Source organism: Erithacus rubecula (assembly GCF_903797595.1).
Source record: "Erithacus rubecula genome assembly, contig: scaffold_141_arrow_ctg1, whole genome shotgun sequence".
In the NCBI taxonomy this organism is placed as follows: domain Eukaryota; kingdom Metazoa; phylum Chordata; class Aves; order Passeriformes; family Muscicapidae; genus Erithacus; species Erithacus rubecula.
In genome coordinates this window covers 452232-474861 of record NW_027635538.1, presented here as the reverse complement: position 1 = coordinate 474861, position 22630 = coordinate 452232, and the positions used below count along the sequence as shown (strand labels likewise).

Here is a 22630-nt window from a genome sequence, read left to right as displayed (position 1 = left end):
GGGATTCCCTGATGGGATCTGGGGTCATTCAGGACAGGGATCACCTGCTGGGCTCTGGGGTCATTCAGGACAGGGATTCCCTGATGGGATCTGGGGTCATTCAGGACAGGGATCACCTGCTGGGCTCTGGGGTCATTCAGGACAGGGATTCCCTGCTGGGATTTGGGGCAGTGCAGGACAGGGATCACGTCCTGGGCTCTGGGGCTCTGCAGGAGCTGCAGGAGCTGCTGGCTCAGGCAGAGGGTCTCTCTGCCAGCTGGAGCCATCCTGCTCTGCCCCCAGCCTCCTGCAGGGAGCCTGGTTCCTCTCCCCCAGGGCTGCTCAGGAGGGAGGGGGATCCCAGGGGTGCCAGCTTGGGGAGGGACTGGATCCCTGAGCTGCAGAGGGGGCTGTGGTGGGGTGGGGCTGAGACCCCCAGGGGTGTGCAGGGAGAGGGGCTGGGGGTGCAGCCCCTGGGCTCTTTGGGGTGGGGAGGTCCTGCAGCCTCGGGTGTGCAGCCCAGGGAGGGGCTGAGGGGAAGGGCCCGGGGGCCAAGGGCAGGAGAATGCACGGGGAGGTGGGAGCCAGAGGGGTGCAGCAGTGTCACCACAGCCAGGAGCCAGGCTGCCCCAGTGGGGCTGGCACAGGGCAGGGCCAGCAGCCACCTGGGCCCTGGGGCAGCCCCAGGGCTGGGCCTGGAGCCCCTGGGCAGGGTCCCCAGTGGCCTGGCAGCCTCCCTGGGCTCCCTGTCCCAGGCTGGAGGGGCACCAGGGACACGGGGCAGCGAGGACAGCAGCAGTGGGGATTCCCTCAGTGCCCGTGTCAGGGAGCTCCTGGGGGAGCCTCAGAGCCCCCAGCAGCAGGACAGTGCCCCATTGCAGAGCATCCTGCCCGGGGCTGGGGCTGCCAGGACCTGGGCGGGCAGTGGGGCTGCCAGGACCTGGGCAGGCAGCAGAGATGGGGCTGCCAGGACCTGGATGGGCAATGGGGACTCCCTCAGTGCCCCATTGCAGAGCATCCTGCCCGGGGCTGGGGCTGCCAGGACCTGGGTGGGCAGTGGCAGCAGTGGGGATTCCCTCAGTGCCCGTGTCAGGGAGCTCCTGGAGAAGCCTCAGAGCCCCCAGCAGCAGGACAGTGCCCCAGGGACATTGCAGAGCATCCTGCCTGGGGCTGGGGCTGCCAGGACCTTGGCAGGCAGTGGCAGTGGGGGTGGCAGTGGCAGTGGCAGTGGCAGTGGGGGTGGCAGCAGCAGCAGCAGCAGTGGGGATTCCCTCAGTGCCCGTGTCAGGGGGCTCCTCAGGGCTCTGTCCCCTGCCATGGATGCCAGCCAGATGCTGAGGAGTGCAGAGGAGCAGGAGAGGAAGATCCGAGGTGAGAGCACTGCTGGGCAGGTGGGAACAAAGGATTTCTGCACAGCCACTCTGTGGGGTTGTGCAGAAGCTGATTTGTTGTTTACTTTTAACTTCACTTTGTGCATTTTGTGGTTGGTGCTTTGTTTTGTTCACATGCTTTGCATGAGCCTTGCAGCTGAGATGACTGGTTGCAGTCCAGAGCATCACCTGTATCTCAGCTTTTTAAAATTTGGCATTCTGTTTTTGTTTTAGTAGCTTTGAAGAGTTTCAGGAAGTTTGATAAACCACAGAAAAACATTGAAAATGGCTCATCTAGTGCATTTGTTATAAACAATGGCCCAAGTTTAAAAAGGCTGAATGTGGTTTGGCTGGTGCACCTGACACAAACTGGGGTGTGGGTGCAGAGCTGAGGCTGCTCCCTGCCCCAGGGGGGATTGTTTGGGGTTCTGTGAGGAGCTTTAAGGGGACAGGGCTTCAGTGGGGTCACCCCTGTGATCTGGGCAGGGTTGGGCTTTCCCAGTTTTTTCCTGACTCTAAGGAATTAATTTTGTCCACACGGTTATTAAGTCAGGAATGTGGGAAGGGATTGTGTGAGTGAATTGTGTCTGGCCCCATGAGGATGGCAGGGGGAGTTCTCCATCCATCTCTCCAAAGAAATAATTCAAGTTGCTGCTGGACATTGAGACAGGAATGAGCATTGCTGGTCCCAGCCCTGGAACTGGCTGTGGGCTTTGCTCTCAGCAGAAATGCAGAGAGTGGCCCAGGAAGCTCTCGTGGTTTGTGTTTTTGGCTGTGGGGTTTGCTCTCAGCAGAAATGCAGAGAATAGCCCAGGAACCTCTCGTGGTTTGTGTTTTTGGCTGTGGGCTTTGCTCTCAGCAGAAATGCAGAGAATAGCCCAGGAAGCTCTCGTGGTTTGTGTTTTTGGCAGCCTGGGTGAAGCTGAAGCTGTCCCAGCAGTCTGGGCTGGGCTGGGGTGAGGAGAGCCAGCCCAGGGTGGGGGCAGCAGAGGCAGAGCTGCTGCCCCGGGCCAGGACACCTGCAGGAGCCAAGGTGAGAGAGCTCAGCCTGGGGCTGCTCGGGGGGCTTGGTGCTGCATTGACCCCGTGATTTGGGCTGGTTGGGGCTGGTTGGGGCTGGTTTGGGGTGGTGCTTTGGGCTGGTTTGGGCTGCTTTGGGCTGGTTTGGGCTGGTTTGGGCTGGTTTGGGGTGGTGCTTTGGGCTGGTTTGGGCTGGTTTGGGGTGGTGCTTTGGGCTGGTTTGGGCTGGTTGGGGCTGGTTTGGGGTGGTGCTTTGGGCTGGTTTGGGCTGGTTTGGGCTGGTTTGGGGTGGTGCTTTGGGCTGGTTGGGGCTGGTTTGGGCTGGTTTGGGGTGGTGCTTTGGGCTGGTTTGGGCTGGTTTGGGGTGGTGGTTTGGTGGTTTTTTTGGTGGTTTGGGGTGGTTTGGTGGTTTGCGGTGGTGTTTTGGTGGTTTGTTTGGTGGTTTGGTGGTTTGTTTGGTGTTCTGGTGTTTTGGTGTTTTGTTTGGTGTTTTGGTGGTTTGTTTGGTGGTTTGTTTGGTGGTTTGGTGTTCTGGTGTTTTGGTGTTTTGTTTGGTGGTTTGTTTGGTGGTTTGTTTGGTGGTTTGTTTGGTGGTTTGGTGGTTTGTTTGGTGGTTTGTTTGGTGTTTTGGTGGTTTGTTTGGCCACACTCAGCTGCAGCTGTCCCAGAGCAAGCAAGGAGTGCAGGACAGAGCTGGTGCTGCAGGGGGAGGTGCCCAAGGCTGCTGGAGGAAACATTCCCACAAACAGGAGTGCTGATTGTGGCTGGGAAACTCCTCCTGAGGCAGAGCTGGGCTGGGATAATGGGATAATGGGATAATGGGAGGGGCCAGGGGCTGCTGAGCAACCTGCAGGTGAGGAGCCAGGGACACCTGGGGAGGGGTAATGGGATAATGGGATACAGGGATGGGATACAGGGATAATGGGATGGGATACAGGGATAATGGGATACAGGGATAATGGGATACAGGGATAATGGGATACAGGAATAATGGGATACAGGGATAATGGGATACAGGGATAATGGGATGGGATACAGGGATGGGATACAGGGGATACAGGGATGGGCTCAGCAGGGTCAGGATCCTGCAGCTGCCTGGGCTGGTGCAGCTCCTCTGGGGAATTTGTAGTTCATGGGTAAAATGTTCATGTGTAGCATGCTCGCATATAAAATCTTCACATGTAAAATGCTCACATATAAAATATTTACATATAAAATTCTCCCATGTGAAATGCCCCCATGTGAAATGCACACCTGGCTGCAGTCTGTCTGAGCAGTGTCACCTTTATTTCCCATGCAATGTCCCTTTCTGCTGTGCAGGGTGGCTGCTTGGCCTTTCAGGGGCTGCTCTTGCTGACAATGCCCTGAGCTTTGGGAAGAATTTCCTTTTCCTTTTTTCCCTGGATGTGTTTTTTCCTGTTTTCTCCTGCAGCTGGGGGAAAAAAAGTGACTTTTATATTTATTTTATTTTATTTATTATTTAATTAATTTAATTTATTTTATATTTTATTTTATTTTATTTATTTATTTATTTTTAATGTATTTTATTATTAAATAGTATACGAATAAATTATATAAATATTATTTAATATTTTAGAAATTAAATATTTCTTAAAATGATATTTATTAATATTTTTAAATTAAGAAATTAATATTTCTTGAATATTCCTTTAGATTCCCTAAAAAAAGAGAAAGAGAACACAAATAAAACCCCAGGGGTATCAAAGCTTTTTTCCCCCTCAACTTTTAGATTTGTTGCTCTCAGTCCCTAAAGTGAACTCTGTGTGGAGCCAAGGGTTTTACCTTTCTCTGACTCACTGGGGATTCTTTTATTCCCATTTAGAATAAGAAGAATTTCACCATAACTTTGCAAACCAAGCTCCCAAGAAATTACTTTAGTTCAACCACAGCACCTCATGCTTTGATCTCAAAAATATTTTTGCACTGCAGTGTTTTAATTTGAGATAAAAAACTGTTTGAATTTGCAGAGTGGAGGTGACTGAAGGTTTTTTTTTTTTTTGTTGCACTTCAGAAAAATGTAAACACAGTCACTGAAAAATACAAAATGTTCAAAACTACTGCACTGAAAAAACCACAGCCAGGCAAAAGAATCTCCTGGAAATTAATGGGAGCTGCTGTGGGCAACAGCAAAGGGCATGGGCTGGAAAATAACAACAGGGATGGGGAAAAGGAGTTTTAAACAGAACAGGGATGGGGAAAAGGAATTTTAGAGAGAACAGAGATGGGGAAAAGAAATTTAAAGAGAACAGAGTGGGGAAAAGGAATTTTAAAGAGAACAGAGATGGGGAAAAGGAGTTTTAAAGGAAACAGAGATGGGGAAAAGGAATTTTAAAGAGAACAGAACAGAGATGGGGAAAAGGAATTTAAAGAGAACAGAGATGGGAAAAAGGAATTTTCCTGTTGTGAAATGGTGAGGCTGAGCAGGAACAAGGAGCTCCAGGGGGGCTCAGACCCCTGGAATGTCCAGCATGAACTGGGAGAGCTGGGAATGTTCCCTGGAGAAGGGAAAATTCCAGGGGATGCTCAGAGTCCCTGCAGGGGCTCCAGGAGAGCTGGAATTGGGGACAAGGACACAGGGAATGGCTGCACTGGGAAAGGGGAGATGGGGCTGGGATCTTGGGAAGGAATTCCTGCCTGGGCTGGGATTCCCAGAGAATTCCCTGGGTCCCTGGCAGTGCCCAGGCTGACACTGGCACAGTGGGGGTGTCCCTGCCCTGGCAGGTTTGCAGTTGCTGTAAATGCAATTCCAGCATTTCCAGGGTTCTCCCCCTGGCTGATCCCAGCTGTTCCCCCTCCCCTTGGCTGGCAGCCCCTTCCCCTTGCAGCACTGCTCTCCTCCATTCCCTGCTGTACTTTTCCACTCCTTGAGCTCTCTCCCTTCCCCAGGAAGTTCAGGGAGTTGTAGCTCTAAATTTGCTCTGCAGGATCATATGGCTGAGGAGCATTTTTGGAAGGATGACACATGGGAGGCACAAAGAGCCATGTGAAAGGCTTTGGGGATGAGCTGATCACAGCTCCTGTGCTGCTCTCACGGGTGGGAGTTGCTCTGGATTAGCTCAGGCTGTTGAACTGGCACGTGGTGCAGGGAGGAGAAGTCTTGGGATCATCCCTGTGCTCCTGCTGGCTGCAGGAAATGCCAAATAAACTCATTTATTGCCTTAACATCCAGAGAGGAGTGGAAAAGGGGGGCAGTGATGCTCCCTGCTGGAGTAGTTGACACCTGGGATGGAGAAGGGCTGGGAAAGCTGTTGTGAAACACTTGTTTATGTGTTTGGTTTCCACCAGAAATGTTTCCCAGTTCTTGTTGCCAAATTCCCAGTGGCTGGTGGGGGTGTGATCACCCAGGCACCCCTGGTGCTGCCTTGCTGCTTCCACAGTTGTCCCAGGCAGCAGGGAAAAGTAAATATAACTTAGATTTTTGTGTCTTTTCCCTGTAATGAAGCTGCTCTGGCCCATCTCCATGGCAGCACACTTATCTCAGATTTCCTCTCCTCGGAGGAAGTGTTGGAATTTGGGATTGCACTTGCATGAATGGATGTGGTGATGGCTGGGATCATTCAGCGGGGAGGAGAGCTCCAGGCTTGTGCAGCAGCACCCTGAGCACTGAGCCCTTCCCAGGGACCAGCCTGTGCCAAAATCCTGCCTGAGCATCCTCTGGTGCAAAGCTCTGACCCCAAACCCCTGGGGTGGCAGGGCTGGATCCCCTGGAACTGGGGCTCTGTCCTGGTCCTGCCCCATGGAGCAGGGATGGGGGCAGAGATGGGAGAGGGGCAGCCCTGGGTAAAGGGTTTGGGGTTCCTTCTGTATGGGAACAGCTCTGTGCAGGGTTTGGGGTTCTGTCAGATGGGATCAGCTCTGTGCAGGGTTTGGGGTTCTATGGGATCAGCTCTGTGCAGGGTTTGGGGTTCTGTGGGATCAGCTCTGTGCAGGGTTTGGGGTTCTGTGGGATCAGCTCTGTGCAGGGTTTGGGGTTCTGTGGGATCAGCTCTGTGCAGGGTTTGGGGTTCTATGGGATCAGCTCTGTGCAGGGTTTGGGGTTCTGTGGGATCAGCTCTGTGCAGGGTTTGGGGCTCTCAGGTGGGAGCTGCTCTTGCTCTGCTCCCAGCCCCTGCCATGGGATGCTGTGGGGAATGGCAATGGGAGCCTGGCACTTTACAGGATCAGTTTCATGAGGTCAGGACCAGCTGAGCTCCCTCCCTTCTGCTGCCAGGCTCTGCCTTAGTCTCAGCTCTGCTCTTTCCCTCCAGGTTTGGCCAGGCTGGGCAGTTCTCCACAGCCCCTCTGTGAGCTCTGCTCTGTTTTTTCAGGACCTGTGGCTCTGTGGTCTGGAAGCAGCTCCTGAGTATCTGAGGAAGCAGCATCTGGAGCAGCAGCAGCAGCATCTGGAGCAGCATCTGGAGCAGCATCTGGAGCAGCAGCAGCAGCATCTGGAGCAGCATTTGGAGCAGCAGCTGGAGCAGCTGGAGCCCTTCCAGGCCCCCAGGGACAGGCACAGGCAGCTCTCCAGGACTCAGGAGCCCTTCCAGCCCAGCTCCCCACCAGCAGCACCATCATCCCCTAAAGCTGAGCCCTGGGATTGCTCCCTGCTGCAGGAGCTGCAGCTGGAGCCCTGCAACACTGCTGAGCTGCAGGAGCTGAAATCCTTGAGTCCTGCTGAGCTGCAGGAGCTGCAGCTGGAGCCCAGAAACATTGCTGAGCTGCAAGTGTGCAAGCAGCAGCCATCCTTGGGGCACCCCAGTGCCATGGCAGAGCTCAGTGCCCCCCTGTGTGCCCCCCATGCCCAGGGGGAGCTGGGCAAGCCAAGTGCCCCTGGCCCAGGACAGGCTCCTGCTGCCCCTGCCAGCCCTGGAGGGGCTCAGGAGGCTGGGAAAGGACAGAGCCTGGGGGCACAGCAGTCTGGGTCTGGGGGTACAGAGCAGCCTGGGTTAGGGGGGGCAGGGCAATCTGGGTCTGGGGGTACAGAGCAGCCTGGGTTTGGGGGTACAGAGCAGCCTGGGTTAGGGGGGGCAGGGCAATCTGGGTCTGGGGGGGCACAGCAGCCTGGGTTTGGGGGTACACGGCAGTCTGGGTCTGGGGGTACAGGGCAGCCTGGGTCTGGGGGTACAGGGCAGCCTGGGTCTGGGGGTACAGGGCAGCCTGGGTCTGGGGGTACAGAGCAGCCTGGGTCTGGGGGTACAGAGCAGCCTGGGTCTGGGGGTACAGAGCAGCCTGGGTCTGGGGGTACAGAGCAGCCTGGGTCTGGGGGTACAGAGCAGTCTGGGTTAGGGGGTACAGAGCAGCCTGGGTCTGGGGGTACAGAGCAGTCTGGGTTAGGGGGTACAGGGCAGCCTGGGTCTGGGGGTACAGAGCAGTCTGGGTTAGGGGGTACAGGGCAGCCTGGGTCTGGGGGTACAGAGCAGCCTGGGATTGGGGGTACAGAGCAGCCTGGGTCTGGGGGTACAGAGCAGCCTGGGTTTGGGGGTACACGGCAGTCTGGGTCTGGGGGTACACAGCAGTCTGGGTCTGGGGGTACAGGGCAGCCTGGGTCTGGGGGTACAGAGCAGTCTGGGTCTGGGGGTACAGAGCAGCCTGGGATTGGGGGTACAGAGCAGCCTGGGTTTGGGGGTACAGGGCAGGGGCACAGGCACAGTGCCACTGGTGGGGGGCTCAGGGGCAGCCCGGGGGCTGCAGCCCCGTGTGCCAGGCAGGGGCAGGGCCCGGGGCTCTGCCAGCCCTGGGGGGGCTCAGGTGCAGCTGCACAGGTGCCTTTGCTGCAGGGCCCAGCACAGGGCAGCAGCAGCCCTGAGGAGCCTGTGGGGGAGCAGGCAGCCCCCCCCCAGCCCTCAGCTGCAGCTGGGGCTCCTTGCAGCCCCCCCGAGGCCCCCCCAGCCCCGGGGAGGAGGTTCCTGAGCTGTGTGCACATCACCCTGTCCTGCAGCAAACTGCAGCCTGGGCTGGGCTGGGCTGGCAGAGCTGGGCAGGGGCTGGGGGGGCTCAGAGCTCCAGGCAGGGCTCGGGCTGGGACAGCAGGGACAGCAGGGACAGGTGTGGCTGAGCTCCCTTCTGGGGGTCCCAGCCCCCTGCTCTCCCCCAGGCAGGGCAGGGCCAGGGCTCAGCTCCGGGGCTCAAGGGCTCAGGGCACCCCCAGCCCTGCCCCTGCCCCTCAGATCTCCATGCAGAGCCCCCCAGCAGCATCCTGTGTGCACCCCCAGGAGCAGGAGCAGCCTGTGCCCAGCCCTGAGCCAGCTCCATCCCACAGGGACATCCCTCCCTTCCCCAGGCAGCCTGGTGAGCACATCCTGTGTCTGTCTGTGGGGTCTGCACAGGGCATCGTACTGGTGCCCAAACCCAAAATCAAACCCCCCTCTCTGGTGGAGACAGCACCCTGCAGATAATGGGGATGTTTGATTATGTAGGGGCAGAACCCAACCCTTAAACCTTGAAGTTTGTGTGGATGCAGTTGGGGTTCAGCTCAGCTTTCTCTGAGCTCAGGTCATGGTGTCCAGGTGGGCTTGGGGGATATTTTCTGGTGTTTGTTAATCCAGATCCTTGGAACTGATTCACGTGGAGTTCAGTGAGATGTGATTGCTGCTTTACTCCAGAAAACGAGAGGGAAATGTGCACATTGCTGCTTTTAATGGGATAAAGGAGAGCAGTGTGCAGGGTTTGGATGTTCACAGGGCTCCCCACCCCAGTGCTGCTTTGTGCTGGGGCTCTGCTCTTCCTGGCTGGGGACAATCCCCTCCTTTAAATGATTCCCTCAGGCTGGAGCAGCTGGGAGCTCTGTGGGTACAGGGGATGCTGCTGTAACTCACTGATCACAGTTTTCATCTGAATGGGTGAAGCTGGTTTTCCAGGTGAGGGATGGTAACCTTCTACCTGTGGGTGGGGATTTAAGAGTTGAATTTAATTGAATGAATGAAACAGCATTTGCAGTCTTTTTGCTAGAGAGCAGTGTTCCCCCCTTGCTGCCTTGTGGCTCCTGCTCACTGTTTGCCTCTCCCCCCAGCCCAGCCCCTGCTGCTGCCCTACAAGCCCTGGGGAAGCTCTGGCATGTATTATGTGCCCTACCAGCAGCCAGCCAGCAGCCTGTGCCCAGGGCAGCCCCAGGCCCGTGGGGACAAATCCCACTCAGGTACTGCCCCTCCCCTGGGGGTGGATGTTCTGCTCTGGGTTATCTGGGATCCATGGCTGTGGAATTGATTATCTGGGATCCATGGCTGTGGAATCATCTGGGATCCATGGCTGTGGAATTGATTATCTGGGATCCATGGCTGTGGAATTGATTATCTGGGATCCATGGCTGTGGAATCATCTGGGATCCATGGCTGTGGAATTGATTATCTGGGATCCATGGCTGTGGAATTGATTATCTGGGATCCATGGGTGTGGAATCATCTGGGATCCATGGCTGTGGAACTGATTAACTGGGATCCATGGCTGTGGAACTGATTGTCTGGGATCCATGGCTGTGGAATCATCTGGGATCCATGGCTGTGGAATTGATTATCTGGGATCCATGGGTGTGGAATTATCTGATCCATGGACTTTGAATTGTCTGTGGTCCATGGATACTGAATTATCTGTGATCCATGGAATGATCTGATCCCTGGATATTGAATTCTCTCTGATCCATGGGTTTTGCATTGTCTGTGATCCATGGATATTGAATTCTCTCTGATCCATGGGTTTTGCACTGTCTGTGGTCCATGGATATTGAATTCTCTCTGATCCATGGGTTTTGCATTGTCTGTGGTCCCTGGATATTGAATTCTCTCTGATCCATGGGTTTTGCACTGTCTGTGGTCCCTGGCTGTGGCCCCAGGGGACAGTTCCTGCCTGCAGCCCCTGCTCTCCATCTCTGGGCTCCAAATTCCAGTGGACAAATCTCATGTTAGGAATGTTCAGTGGTGAGCAAGGGGTCAGTCACTGCAGGTTGTGCTGGGCAGCTCCAGGTGTCCCTGCTCTTGACCTTTTCCAAGTTTAGCTGGGGAAATGTGCCCAAAATGAGAGAAACAAATGTGACACAAATGTGTTGTTTTGCAGAAAGGATGATGCCACATATCAAAATTCACTATGCAAATGAAGCAGCACAAGGTTCTAGGAAAACAGAGCAGGATGAAAAAACACATTTTGTTTTTCCCAGTCCCTGCTGCAGTCAGGGCTCAGCTCAGGGGGAGCAGCTGAGGGAACTGAGGAAACCCATGGGGTGTGACCAGGTGGGGTTGGCAAGGATGAATTCACAGAATTTTGGGTTGGGAGAGCCCAGCTAGACCAGGGCACCAAGTGCCACATCCAGTCTTTTCTCAAGCCCCCCAGGGATGTGAGTCAGCAGCTCCCTGGGCAGAGCATTCCTGCACTTTGTCACTCTGCCCATGGAAAACTCCCTGAGATCCCACCTGGGTCTCCCCTGGGGCAGCTGGAGACTGTGGGGGACAATTCTGGGTTTCTAGTGCTGAGATACGGTTGGAATTATGGAATTATGGAATGGTTGGAAGGACCTTAAAACCCATCCCATTATCCCATTATCCCATTGTCCCATTGTCCCTTTATCCCATCCCATTGTCCCTTTATCCCTTTATCCCCCAGTGCTCACACTGCTCTCTCTCTCTCTTTCTCCCCCAGGCTCAGAGGAGGCTCCTGCAGGGCTCCTGGCCCCAGAGCTGCCCCTGAGGGACAATCCCAGTGCTGTTCCAGCTGCCCATGGCCCCAGGGCCAGCCCTGAGGAGCATAGCACTCCCCTGGAACAGTCCTCAGGTAATTAGCACGTGGGTTTAATTGGAGATTGTTGCTGTGTGTTCATGCTGTGGAAGAAGCCAGAGCCCAAACTGGCATGTCAGGGTCTGTGGTTCTGGTGGTATTGCTGCCAGAAAATGCAGGATTTGACTCTGATTTCTGTTCCTCTCCTTCCTGCTTGCCCTGAGTGGTGCCTGCAGATTCCTCAGGCTGTGCCCAGGGCTGGGGGCTGTCCCTGCCATGGCAGGGGGGCTCTGGCTGGGCTTTAGGGTCCCTCCATCCCACCCCACTGCAGGATTCCCTGGATGTGAGTGACAGCAGCATTTACTGACATTCCTGAGCCTCCAGAGCTGTGGGACTGGTTCCACTGGGGCTGCCCCTGCCCAGGGCACTCTGCTGTGCTGTGATGTCACATCTGTCCCCTGCTGTCCCCTGGTGCAGCACAAACCCTCCCTGTCAGTGCCTGGGGAGCTCCTGGTGTCACCCAGGCCACCCTGGTGTCACCCAGGCCACTCTGTCACTCTGGCCACCCTGCTGTCACTGTGGTGTCACCCAGGCCACCCTGGTGTCACCCAGGCCACCCTGGTGTCACTCTGGCCACCCTGGTGTCACCCAGGCCACTCTGGTGTCACCCCTCCTGATCTCTGATAGGCATCCAGCTGAGTATTTTCACTTTTCGCTTCAGGTGAGCCTTTTTTTCTTTGAATCTTCTCCTCTCAGAATGGAGAGATTTTGGTGTTTCCAGAATCTTGAATTGCAGAGGAAGGATTTCAATGGTTATGTAAAGCTGCAGCATCAATAACCTGGATAGAAATGAGAGGGGAACAAAAGTGTTAATTTAAAATGATCTCCTAGCAATTCTTTATAGCTGTGAAGGCCCAGGTGAGGAAGAAGTGTAAGGAGAAAGAACCTGTTGTGAAGGGAGCCAGTGCAGCTGGAACTTGAGGAGCTTTCAGGAGAAAGACTTGAATGTCTTAAATCTCCCTGACTTCTTCAACTGTATTTTTAGATGATCTAATAAAAGATTACCTCTACCCACAGAGCTTGTCTAGAGCTTAAAATTATGCAAGTTATGTATTTTTTTTTTTAAAGTTTCTCTATACAAACTTATTTTTATTTTTTGCCTGTTTACATTCCTTCCATTTCTTGGTAACTTTTTAAAAAGCCAGGAATAGCAGAGTTCTGCCTGGCATTCCCAAGCCTGATCTCATTTGTCAGGAGGATGTGGAGGAAGCCTCTTACCCAAGTTTATAAACATTGCCCTTGTATGGGAAGAAAAATTGCTGCACTTGCAGGGCTGGTGAGGCTGGGCCTGGCTGGTCCTTGATCTGTGTTCCACCTCAGCTGGAAGGGAGGGGACCCACTCCAGTCCTGTATACAAAAAGCACAGCTCAAAGGGCATTTTAGAACTTGATCATGTTTGCTTTATGTTGAAAATGAGTTGAGCAGTTTTGGAGGGTGGTGTGTGTGCTCCAGGGTGCCCCATCCCTGGAGTGGGAGCTGGAGCCCCTGGGGCACTGGGGGCTGACCTGGGTGGGTTCTGGGGTCCCTCCTGTGGCTCTCAGCCCAGGGCAGCTCCCTCAGGTGGAGCTGGATTCCTCCCCAGATTCACTGGGAGCTGCTGTTCTCCTGTTGCCACTGATAGAAAAGATGCTGTATGTGATTTTAATAATGCTCAACCTGCATTTGGGAATGAACTCGGCCATCCTGCTTTTAATCCTTTGCTGTCTCCTACAAGTTGTAGGGTGCAAACCCTGCACTTTGAGCTGAGAAATGAAAGACTGAAGTGCTGTGTTCTCTTGCAGGGCTGGCAGGTGGCTGCAGCAGCGTGAAGCCCTCTGGAGCTGCCCCTGGGAGCTGCTGCCTGCAGCACAGGCTGCCCTGCCCAGCAGCTGCCCTGCCCTGCCCCGGTGCCCCCCAGGGCCCAGGGGGGCAGCAGCAGCTCTTCCCCCTCCCTGCAGAGCAGGATGAGGGCAGGGTGGAGGGGCTGAGTGCCAGGGCCCCCCCTGCCCAGGGGGCTCTCCTTGAGCAGAGGCTGGATGGGCTGTGGCTGAGGTTCCTGGAGAGGCAGAGGGGGCAGCAGCAGGGGCAGAGGGGGCAGGAGGGGCAGCAGCAGGGGCAGAGGGGGCAGGAGGGGCAGCAGCAGGGGCAGGAGGGGCAGCTGAGCCTGGTGCAGCGCCTGGAGCGCCTGGCCAGGCTCCTGCAGAGCCCCATCAGGCACAGCCTGGCAGCTGCTGGGCTGCAGGATGGGCTGCAGGGCATGCAGCACATGCAGGGCATGCAGGGGAGGGAGCAGCCAGCAGGAAAAGCCAGAGCTGGGAGCAGCACTGAGCCCAGGGCAGGGGGAGAGACAGCAGGGGTGAGCCATGGGCAAAACAGGCTGGGGGAGCCCAGGGCAGGGCAGAGGGTCAGCCAGCAGCTGGAAAAGGCTCTGCAGGAGCCCAGGGCAGGGCAGAGGGTGAGCCAGCAGCTGGAAAAGGCTCTGCAGGAGCCCAGGGCAGGGCAGAGGGTCAGCCAGCAGCTGGAAAAGGCTCTGCAGGAGCCCAGGGCAGGGCAGAGGGTCAGCCAGGAGCTGGAAAAGGCTCTGCAGGAGCCCAGGGCAGGGCAGAGGGTCAGCCAGCAGCTGGAAAAGGCTCTGCAGGAGCCCAGGGCAGGGCAGAGGGTCAGCCAGGAGCTGGAAAAGGCTCTGCAGGAGCCCAGGGCAGGGCAGAGGGTCAGCCAGGAGCTGGAAAAGGCTCTGCAGGAGCCCAGGGCAGGGCAGAGGGTCAGCCAGGAGCTGGAAAAGGCTCTGCAGGAGCCCAGGGCAGGGCAGAGGGTCAGCCAGGAGCTGGAAAAGGCTCTGCAGGAGCCCAGGGCAGGGCAGAGGGTGAGCCAGCAGCTGGAAAAGGCTCTGCAGGAGCCCAGGGCAGGGCAGAGGGTCAGCCAGGAGCTGGAAAAGGCTCTGCAGGAGCCCAGGGCAGGGCAGAGGGTGAGCCAGCAGCTGGAAAAGGCTCTGCAGGAGTTCAGGACAGATAGAACAGGGCACAGGGTGTCTCAGCAGCTGGAAAAGGCTCTGCAGGAGCCCAGGGCAGACAGAGCAGGGCACAGGGTGTCCCAGCAGCTGGAAAAGGCTCTGGAGCAGCAGCAGCACCCAGCAGCTGCCAGTGGAGGCTCCTCAGAGCCCAGGCTGAGCGAGGGGCCCAGCAGCTGCAGCAGCCCAGGGTGGGACACGGGGCCCCTGGCAGGGCAGGACACGTCCCCAGGCTCGGGGGACAGCAGCTCCCTGTCCCTGTCCCTGTCCACCATTGACACAGGCAGGCTGCTGAGGGCCTTTGGGCAGCACAGGCTGGAGCTGCCCCCCCAGGCAGCCCCCCAGGTGTCCCCCAGGCTGGCCCAGCTGTACTGTGCCATCAGGCAGCAGCAGAGGCGCTCAGAGCAGCGGGCTGGGAGCAGAGCAGCCACGCTGGGGAGCCCCGGGGAGGGGCAGCACAGCCAGGTGAGAGACACCCCCAGCCCAGCCCTGGGTGCCCCCCGGGGACTCCCACTGCTGGGCAGCCCTGCAGGAGCCAGGGCAGCACCAAAGGTGGCCAAACACCACCTGGGTCCCTCCCTTCCCTCCCTTCCCTTCCTTCCCTTCCCTTCCTTCCCTTCCCTTCCCTTCCCTTCCCTTCCCTTCCCTTCCCTTCCCTTCCCTTCCCTTCCCTTCCCTTCCCTTCCCTTCCCTTCCCTTCCCTTCCCTTCCCTTCCCTTCCCTTCCCTTCCCTTCCCTTCCCTTCCCTTCCCTTCCCTTCCCTTCCCTTCCCTTCCCTTCCCTTCCCTTCCCTTCCCTTCCCTGCAACTTCCCTGAAACTTCCCTGAAACTTCCCTGAAACTTCCCTGAAACTTCCCTGAAACTTCCCTGAAACTTCCCTGAAACTTCCCTGAAACTTCCCTGAAACTTCCCTGAAACTTCCCTGAAACTTCCCTGAAACTTCCCTGAAACTTCCCTGAAACTTCCCTGAAACTTCCCTGAAACTTCCCTTCCCTGAAACTTCCCTTCCCTGAAACTTCCCTTCCCTGAAACTTCCCTTCCCTGAAACTTCCCTTCCCTGAAACTTCCCTTCCCTGAAACTTCCCTTCCCTGAAACTTCCCTTCCCTGAAACTTCCCTTCCCTGAAACTTCCCTTCCCTGAAACTTCCCTTCCCTGAAACTTCCTTCCTACTTCCCTCTGAAACTTCCCTTCCCTGAAACTTCCCTTCCCTTCCCTGAAACTTCCCTTCCCTTCCCTGAAACTTCCCTTCCCTTCCCTTCCCTGAAACTTCCCTTCCCTTCCCTTCCCTGAAACTTCCCTTCCCTTCCCTGAAACTTCCCTTCCCTATAAATAAATACATTAACCAAAAAAAATCTGAATTTAGCAAACCAACCCCCTAGAGCTGGGCAAGGATCCACACAATTATTGGAATTTTCCTGCTGTTTGTGCTGTAAAAAGTCCATTTGTCAAATAAGCCAGTGAATTATGAAATAATGAAAAATAATGCAAATAACTAAATAAATCCAGGGGGAGAAATAATTAAAAATAATGCAAATAACTAAATAAATCCAGGGGGAAGCAATATTTTTGAAGGTGAAAAATGGTTTAAAAATATTTAGTATTTTTATTTATAACATTTATTTGAAGGTAAAGTGGAACTGCCCTGAGCTTTGCAATAATACTATTAATAGATCCAACGTTTCTGGCATGGTTGTAGAATTTGGAAGATGATTTAATTCCATGTTCCATTCACAAAATTAATTTTTCAGGGTCTGTTGAACCTTATACCCAAATCTGATTTTTTTTAATGGTTAAATCACCTGTGAGATGACAAATGGAATTAATGCTGTGGGGAATAAACCCTTTAAAGGCTCATTGAACCCCCAGGGCTTTAGAAATTCACATTTTTTATCAGCTGGGGAAATATTCTTTTAAAAAAATCCATGTAAAACACATCACCCCCCTCAAATTAGGAGTGAGAGAAAATAGATGGCAAAATAACAAATTTAATCTAAAATTCCAATTTTGGTCACTTCTGGGCTGTTCAGCTGAGAAAAAGGCAAGATTTATTTGTGTTTTTAGTGGAAATGTCTCCCAGAGAGATTCCTGCCCCAGTCCTTGTGGGAATTCCATGTGGAGCTCAGCTCTGGCAGCTCTGCTCCCAGAGAACTTGGTTACAGCTTTTTTGTATTTATTTAAATCAATTATTGTTATTATTTATATCTGTGTATTTATATATATCTATATATATATTTATAGAAATACAGAATATATAAAAATATATTTATATAAATAGGTGTATTTATATAAATATAGACTGAAATAATATATTAATTATATTTATTTTATATATTATGTATTACATATTTATATATTATATATTATATAATATATAATAAATAATTATATTAATTTATATTTATATTTTTATATATATTTTTAATATAGATCTATTTAACATATATTACATATACTGATATGGTACATATATTACAATATTTAACATATTTTACATATACAGCAATTATTTAATTTTTTATATATATATTCCCAGCTGGAATATTCCCATCCCAGCTGGAATATTCCTGGCACTGCTCAAGCCTGAGTGGCTGCTGGGGAAGGGATATTTTGGGTGTTTCCTCCCTGGTTTTGCACCTTTTTGCTGAGCACATAAAGCAGATTGGTGCATTCCCAATTGCCCTGTTCTGTTATCAGGAGGAAATGCAGCTCTGAGCAGGGGCTCCCCTGGAGCTGGGGCAATACAGGAGACTCAAACCAGGTTCATGGCTCAGAAAAAATATTCCCCTGGAATTTTTCTCTTTTTCAGAGGATCACTCCCAGCTCTCCTGGTGCCCTTCAAGGACTCTGAGCATCCCCTGGATTTTCTCTTCCCCAGGGCATCACCCCCAGCTCTCCTGGAGCCCCTTTGGGCTCTGAGGATCCCCTGGAATTTTTCTCTTTTTCAGGGGATCACCCCCAGCTCCCCTGAACCCCTTCAAGGACTCTGAGCATCCCCTGGATTTTTTCCCTTCCCCAGGGGATCACCCCCAGCTCCCCTGGAGCCCCTTTGGGCTCTGAGCATCCCCTGGATTTTTTCCTTCCCCAGGGGATCACCCCCAGCTGCCCTGGAGCCCCTTTGGGCTCTGAGGATCCCCTGGAATTTTTCTCTTTTTCAGGGGATCACCCCCAGCTGCCCTGGAGCCCCTTTGGGCTCTGAGGATCCCCTGGATTTTTTCCTTCCCCAGGGGATCACCCCCAGCTCCCCTGGAGCCCCTTTGGGCTCTGAGGATCCCCTGGAATTTTTCTCTTTTTCAGGGGATCACCCCCAGCTCCCCTGGAGCCCCTTTGGGCTCTGAGCTCTCTCCAGCTGAGCAGCCCCAGTGGGTTGGAGGATGCCCAGTGCTGTCCTGGCTGACCCCAAGTTCTTTCCCAGCAATAATGTGCTTTTAATAAAGCCCAGAAATGTGCTTTTCCCACAAACCTGGGCTGCTGGAGGTGTCCTTGCCCAGGGCAGGGATTTGGGAGCAGGAGCAGCCTGGGCCCAGCATTGATAACAGGTTATAAAAGGTACAGCAGGGAAAGGCAATGAGGAATCGTTCTGTTTGAATTTTCTCTGTTTCAATCCTGTTTTCTGCTCATTAGGGTGGGGATTTCAGGGATTTCTGTTCTCTTGGCTGTTTTTGCAGAGCCCCATCCCCTTTTCCTGGGAGTCCCCTGGTGCCAGCAGCAGCTCCTGGGGGCCCAGCCCTGCCCTGGGCAAGAAGCGACGAGCACGGATGCTGAGCAAAGGGGTCCAGGCAGGTGAGATCAGTCCCACCATCCCTGGGCTGCTCCTGCCTCTCCTGAGCCCCTCTCTGGGTGTTTCTGTGCTGGCTCTGCTCAGGCAGCACTCCCCAAATCCACTCAGAGCTGCCACAGCAGAGTGGTGTGCTCAGGGAGCTGCAGCTGTGGCATTGGGGCTGCTCTAACACCCCATTTTCTCACTGGGAAGTTAATTAACCCCAGCTCCTGCTCCATTCCCAAAGGTGAGCTGCCTGTTTTTATCTATTGTTTTTTCCCCAAGACATCTGTTCCTCCCAGAATGGGTTCTGTGGGCATATGCTCTTTCAGAAAGCAACTGCAGTGTTCTGTGTTCTTCCTGGGAATATTTTGGGTGTTAAATTCTATTTCAGTCCCAAGCTGCTCCTGGCCTGGTGCAGTTCTGCAGTTGGGTTTGTTTTTTTTCCTGGTGGCAATTAGCAGTTTCTTCATTACTTTCATTTCCACGCCAACTCCCCATCATCACATTGAGTAATGGCCTTGGTTTATTCATCAGATACAGCAATTATTTATTTATTATGCCTGTGTGCAAGCAGATTGAACCAGGGAAGGGTTTTCATAGGGTAGAGTTAATTCCAGTTGAATTCCCACCCCCAGATAAATGTAGATTTTGCTTGGGGAACTTGGTTTTTAATTTTACTCAGATCAGACAGTAACAATCCTGAACCACTGGAACTCCCCTTGGTTTGGGGAAGTGGGAATGGAAAAGGTTTTGGTTTGGAGATGGGTGAGGAAAGGGATTTTTCCATCTGGCTTGGACTGGGGGCTGTCCCTGCCCTGTGTCCTCCTTTAAGGACAGGTGTCTGCCAATAAAGGCAGGAGCTTCTCTTTGAAATGGAGAATGTAAACCCCTCCCTCCAAATTATTATTATAATTTTGAAATTAAGGGACTCTCAGATAAAGATATGGGAATTAGGAATAACAGTTCTTCACTAGGAAAATTAAAATAGCAATGCAGTATTACACAGAACAATCCCAGCCCTGCCAGAGTCAGAATCCAAGCTGGCACAGTCAGTCAGTCAGGGTGGTGGCACAGTCCCATTCCATGGTGCTGCATCCTCCTGCAGGGGCAGATGTGGCTCAGCTGGAGCAGTGCTCCTGGAGAAGGTGCAGTTTCCTCTGAAGCTCCAGGGATGATGTGCAAGGGTCTGGCTTTCCTCTGGGATCCAGTGGAAAGGCTGCTCTGCTGTTCCAAATGTCAGTTTTTCTCTGGGTAGGAAAGGCTTGGCTCCTGCCCTGGCTGGAGCATCTCCCAGTGGGATGATGGAATTTTCTCAGCCATGCCCTGGGACTCAGTGGCCATGAACAGGAGATATCTGCTGGAGGGAGGATGGGCTGTGGAAGATAAAGATGATTGCCCAGCTGGTTTTTAACAATGGCCCATGAACAGGAGATATCTCCCACAGGGATAAGAGTCACTGCCACACCCAGTTTTTAACAATGGCCCATGAACAGGAGATATCTCCCACAGGGATAAGATTCACTGCCACACCCAGTTTTTAACAATGGCCCATTAACAGGTGATACCTGCTGGGTGAAGGGTGGGTCATGGAAAGGTAAAGATGACTGCCCCAGCTGGTTTTTAACACCTGACCCAGTAACAGGAGATATCTGCTGGAGGGAGGATGGGCTGGGGAAGATAAAGATGATTGCCCAGCTGGTTTAAAGATGCCCATGAGCAGAGAATGTGTGCCAGGAGATCAGGGGCACTGCCCCACCCAGATGGGACAGAACACACATTGCTGGCACACCCTGCCCTGCAGCCCCAGACACCCTGGCACACCCTGGCACACAGGCTGAGCTCTCCCTGCCCTGCTGCTGTTCCAGGAGCCCTGGAGATTGTCAGCAGTGCCACCAGGAGCAACACGAGGGACGTTGGGGTGACCTTCCCCACGCCCAGGAGCAGCCAGCAGCTGCAGGAGCCCCCAGGGCCCAGGCAGGAGGGGCCAGCAGGAGGCTGGCAGCAGCCCTGGGCACAGCAGGGCACGGACAGACAGAGCACCAGGAGGAGCAGGCTGCACTGGCAGCAAGGTCAGTGCCCACCCAGGGCTGGGGACACACCCTGCCCCTGTCCCTATCACTGTCCCTGCCCCTGTCCCTCTCCCTGTCCCTCTCCCTGCTCCTGGCCCCTGGCCCAGCCCAAGCCCTGCCAGGCTCTGGTGGGTGTGCAGGGAGTGGCTGTTGCACTCAGGGAATGCAGCACCTGGGCAGGAATCAGTGAGGTGCAGAGGTGGGAATCTTGCAGGTGTCTAATATTCATTTCTGGGGTACAGAACATTCTGTTAGACCTCAGTGCTGGTCACCAGTTGTCCAAACTGAGGCTTCCCAGAAGATGTTTCCAGAGCAGTTGAGTTGAGTTGAGTGAAGATTGGGAACAATTTGATTATTTTTGGGAGTTGCATTTTTAGGCTGCTGGTGGAGTCTCATGACAATTTCTTTTTTTTTTTTTTTTTTTTTTAATTTCTCTTAAATTTCTGCCACTCCTCACAACATCACAATCAAGTGTTTAAAAATATTTTCCTTACTCATCACTGTTGTTGTTGTTGTGGGGACTGATCATTCTCTCTCATAAGGGTTTAATTTAGGAAATTCAGAATATCTGCTCAGAGCCCCAGCTGATGTATTCACATCACTGTGTGTGCAAACTGTGAGTGACTGAGCTCCTGGAGACACACTGAGCATTTGGGAAGCATTTCATCTCCCAAAATACAGATCAAGAGGCACAGACAGGGCTTAGAGAGGCTCCTGAAAAATGTGTGATTTATCTGCACACCTGGGCACTGCTGGGGTAACCTGGGCACACCTGGGCACTGCTGGGCTCACCTGGGCACTGCTGGGGCTCACCTGCACACCTGGGCACTGCTGGGCTCACCTGGGCACTGCTGGGGCTCACCTGCACACCTGGGCACTGCTGGGTTTGAGCTGCCCCTGAGTCCCCTGGTCCTTCCCTTCCCAGGGATGTGGGACAGGATGGGCAGGGTGGTGACAATGCCAGTGAGGTGACACTGGGCTGGAGCAGGGACAGGTTAATAGGGGAAGGAAAAGCCACAAGGGCACAGCAGGGCAAGGAATTCATTCTGCTCTGGGAGAATCTTGGAATGTTTGGGTTGGGAGGGACCTTAAATCCCACCCAGAGCCACCCCTGCCATGGCAGGGACCCCTCCCAGTGTCCCAGGGGGACCCAGCCTGGCCTGGGACACTCCAGGGATCCAGGGGCAGCCACAGTAAATCTGGGAATCCCAGTCCAGCCCCTCCCCACCCTCCCAGGGAACAATTCCTGCCCCCCATCGTTCCCAGTGCTTCCCCCCACCATTCCCAGTGCTTCCCCCCACCATTCCCAGTGCTCCCACCATCGTTCCCAGTGCTTCCCCCCACCATTCCCAGTGCTCCCCCCACCATTCCCAGCTGACTGTGGCCCTGGCTCAGCTGGGCTCCCCTCTGCTGTGTCCCCCAGCCCCTGGGGTGCCCCCAGGGCCGTGGGGTGGGCGGGTGGCACAGGAGCACCTGCAGTGCCCTTTGTGTCCCTGCTGCTGTGACAGGGGCGCCGTGGCTGGAGCTGCAGCGTGGCTGGAGGAAGGAGAACCAGGACACGGCCCCTGCTGGCCCCGGGCCCGCCTGGTTCCAGCCCTGGGGCAGCCCCCAGCCCTGCAGGGAGCCCCTGCGGGAGAGGAACTGGCAGCAGCAGCCCAGCGGGGCCCCGGGGGCTGCCCGGGGGCTGGGGAAGCCCCTGGGGAAGCTGTCACTGCAGGTGAGGGCACGGGGCCACTGGTTCCCCAGAACTCCTCAGTTTATTTCAGGGTTTGGTTGGTCTGGGTTCCCCAGAACTCCTCAGTTTATTTCAGGGTTTGGTTAGTCTGGGTTCCCCAGAACTCCTCAGTTTATTTCAGGGTTTGGTTAGTCTGGGTTCCCCAGAGCTCCTCAGTTTATTTCAGTGTTGGATTGGTCTGTCACTGCAGGTGAGGGCAGTGCTGGGGTGGCACTGGCCCACTCTGGCTTCTCAGAGCTCCTGTTCAGTTTATTTCAATATTTGGTTGGTCTGGTTTTCCCAGAGCTCCTCAGTTTATTTCCATATTTTTTTTGGTCTGGTTTTCCCCGAGCTCCTCAGTTTATTTCCATGTTGGATAGCCTGGCAGTGCAGGGGATAAACCCTTGGAGCCAGGGGGGTGTAGCAGCCAGAACACCCCAGCACACCTGATCCCACACAGAAACAATGCACAGAGCAGGAGATCGGGATGAGTTTTGATTGTTCTTTATTATTATTTTAGTTTTTTTCCTTTCTGGCCAGTTTATTCCCACGTTGTTAAGGCAGCAGTTTGATATTGCACCCAGCAGTGTGATGGGGGATTTGCCACACTTCGGGGTTTGGGGGGGGTGTTTGGGGGGGATGTTTGGGGGGGATGTTTGGGGGGGATGTTTGGAGGGTGTTTGGGGGGGATATTTGGGGGGGATGTTTCGGGGGGGTGTTTGGGGGGGATGTTTCGGGGGGATGTTTGGGGGATGTTTGGGGTCCCCCTGCAGCTGCCAGCCCACCTGGCCCTGCAGGGTGTGTCTGTGTCCCCTTAGGCAGTCTCTGTGTCCCTTCAGGGTGTCTCTCTGTCCCCTGCAGGGTGTCTGTGTGTCTCTGTGTCCCCTGCAGTGTCTGTGTCCCGCAGGAGGCGCTGGCTCTGCAGGGTGTGTCTGTGTGTCTGTGTGTCTGTGTCCCCTCAGGGTGTCTCT

At 54.2% G+C, this 22630-nt stretch overlaps 2 protein-coding genes and 1 long non-coding RNA gene across 3 annotated transcripts; all 3 read left to right on the top strand.

Annotated features, from left to right (window-relative positions):
- Positions 1-1227: 1227 nt before the first annotated feature.
- Positions 1228-8175, top strand: LOC306816683 (uncharacterized protein; the record flags this gene model as incomplete). Its single annotated transcript, XM_079333117.1, has 4 exons — positions 1228-1350; positions 2261-2382; positions 6698-7298; positions 8147-8175. The coding sequence occupies exons 1-4, from the start codon at positions 1296-1298 to the stop codon at positions 8173-8175; spliced, it is 807 nt and encodes a 268-aa protein (XP_079189243.1). The 5' UTR covers positions 1228-1295.
- Positions 8176-8611: 436 nt separating this feature from the next.
- Positions 8612-11073, top strand: LOC306816679. The gene is made up of 3 exons (XR_013777752.1): positions 8612-8657; positions 9379-9504; positions 10995-11073. It is a non-coding gene; the product is annotated as an uncharacterized lncRNA (long non-coding RNA).
- Positions 11074-13471: 2398 nt separating this feature from the next.
- On the top strand, positions 13472-20917 carry ALMS1 (ALMS1 centrosome and basal body associated protein; the record flags this gene model as incomplete). Its single annotated transcript, XM_079333116.1, has 5 exons — positions 13472-13475; positions 14264-14580; positions 17782-17896; positions 19742-19945; positions 20871-20917. 5 exons carry the CDS (start codon positions 13472-13474, stop codon positions 20915-20917), a joined length of 687 nt encoding a protein of 228 aa, XP_079189242.1.
- Positions 20918-22630: the final 1713 nt, after the last annotated feature.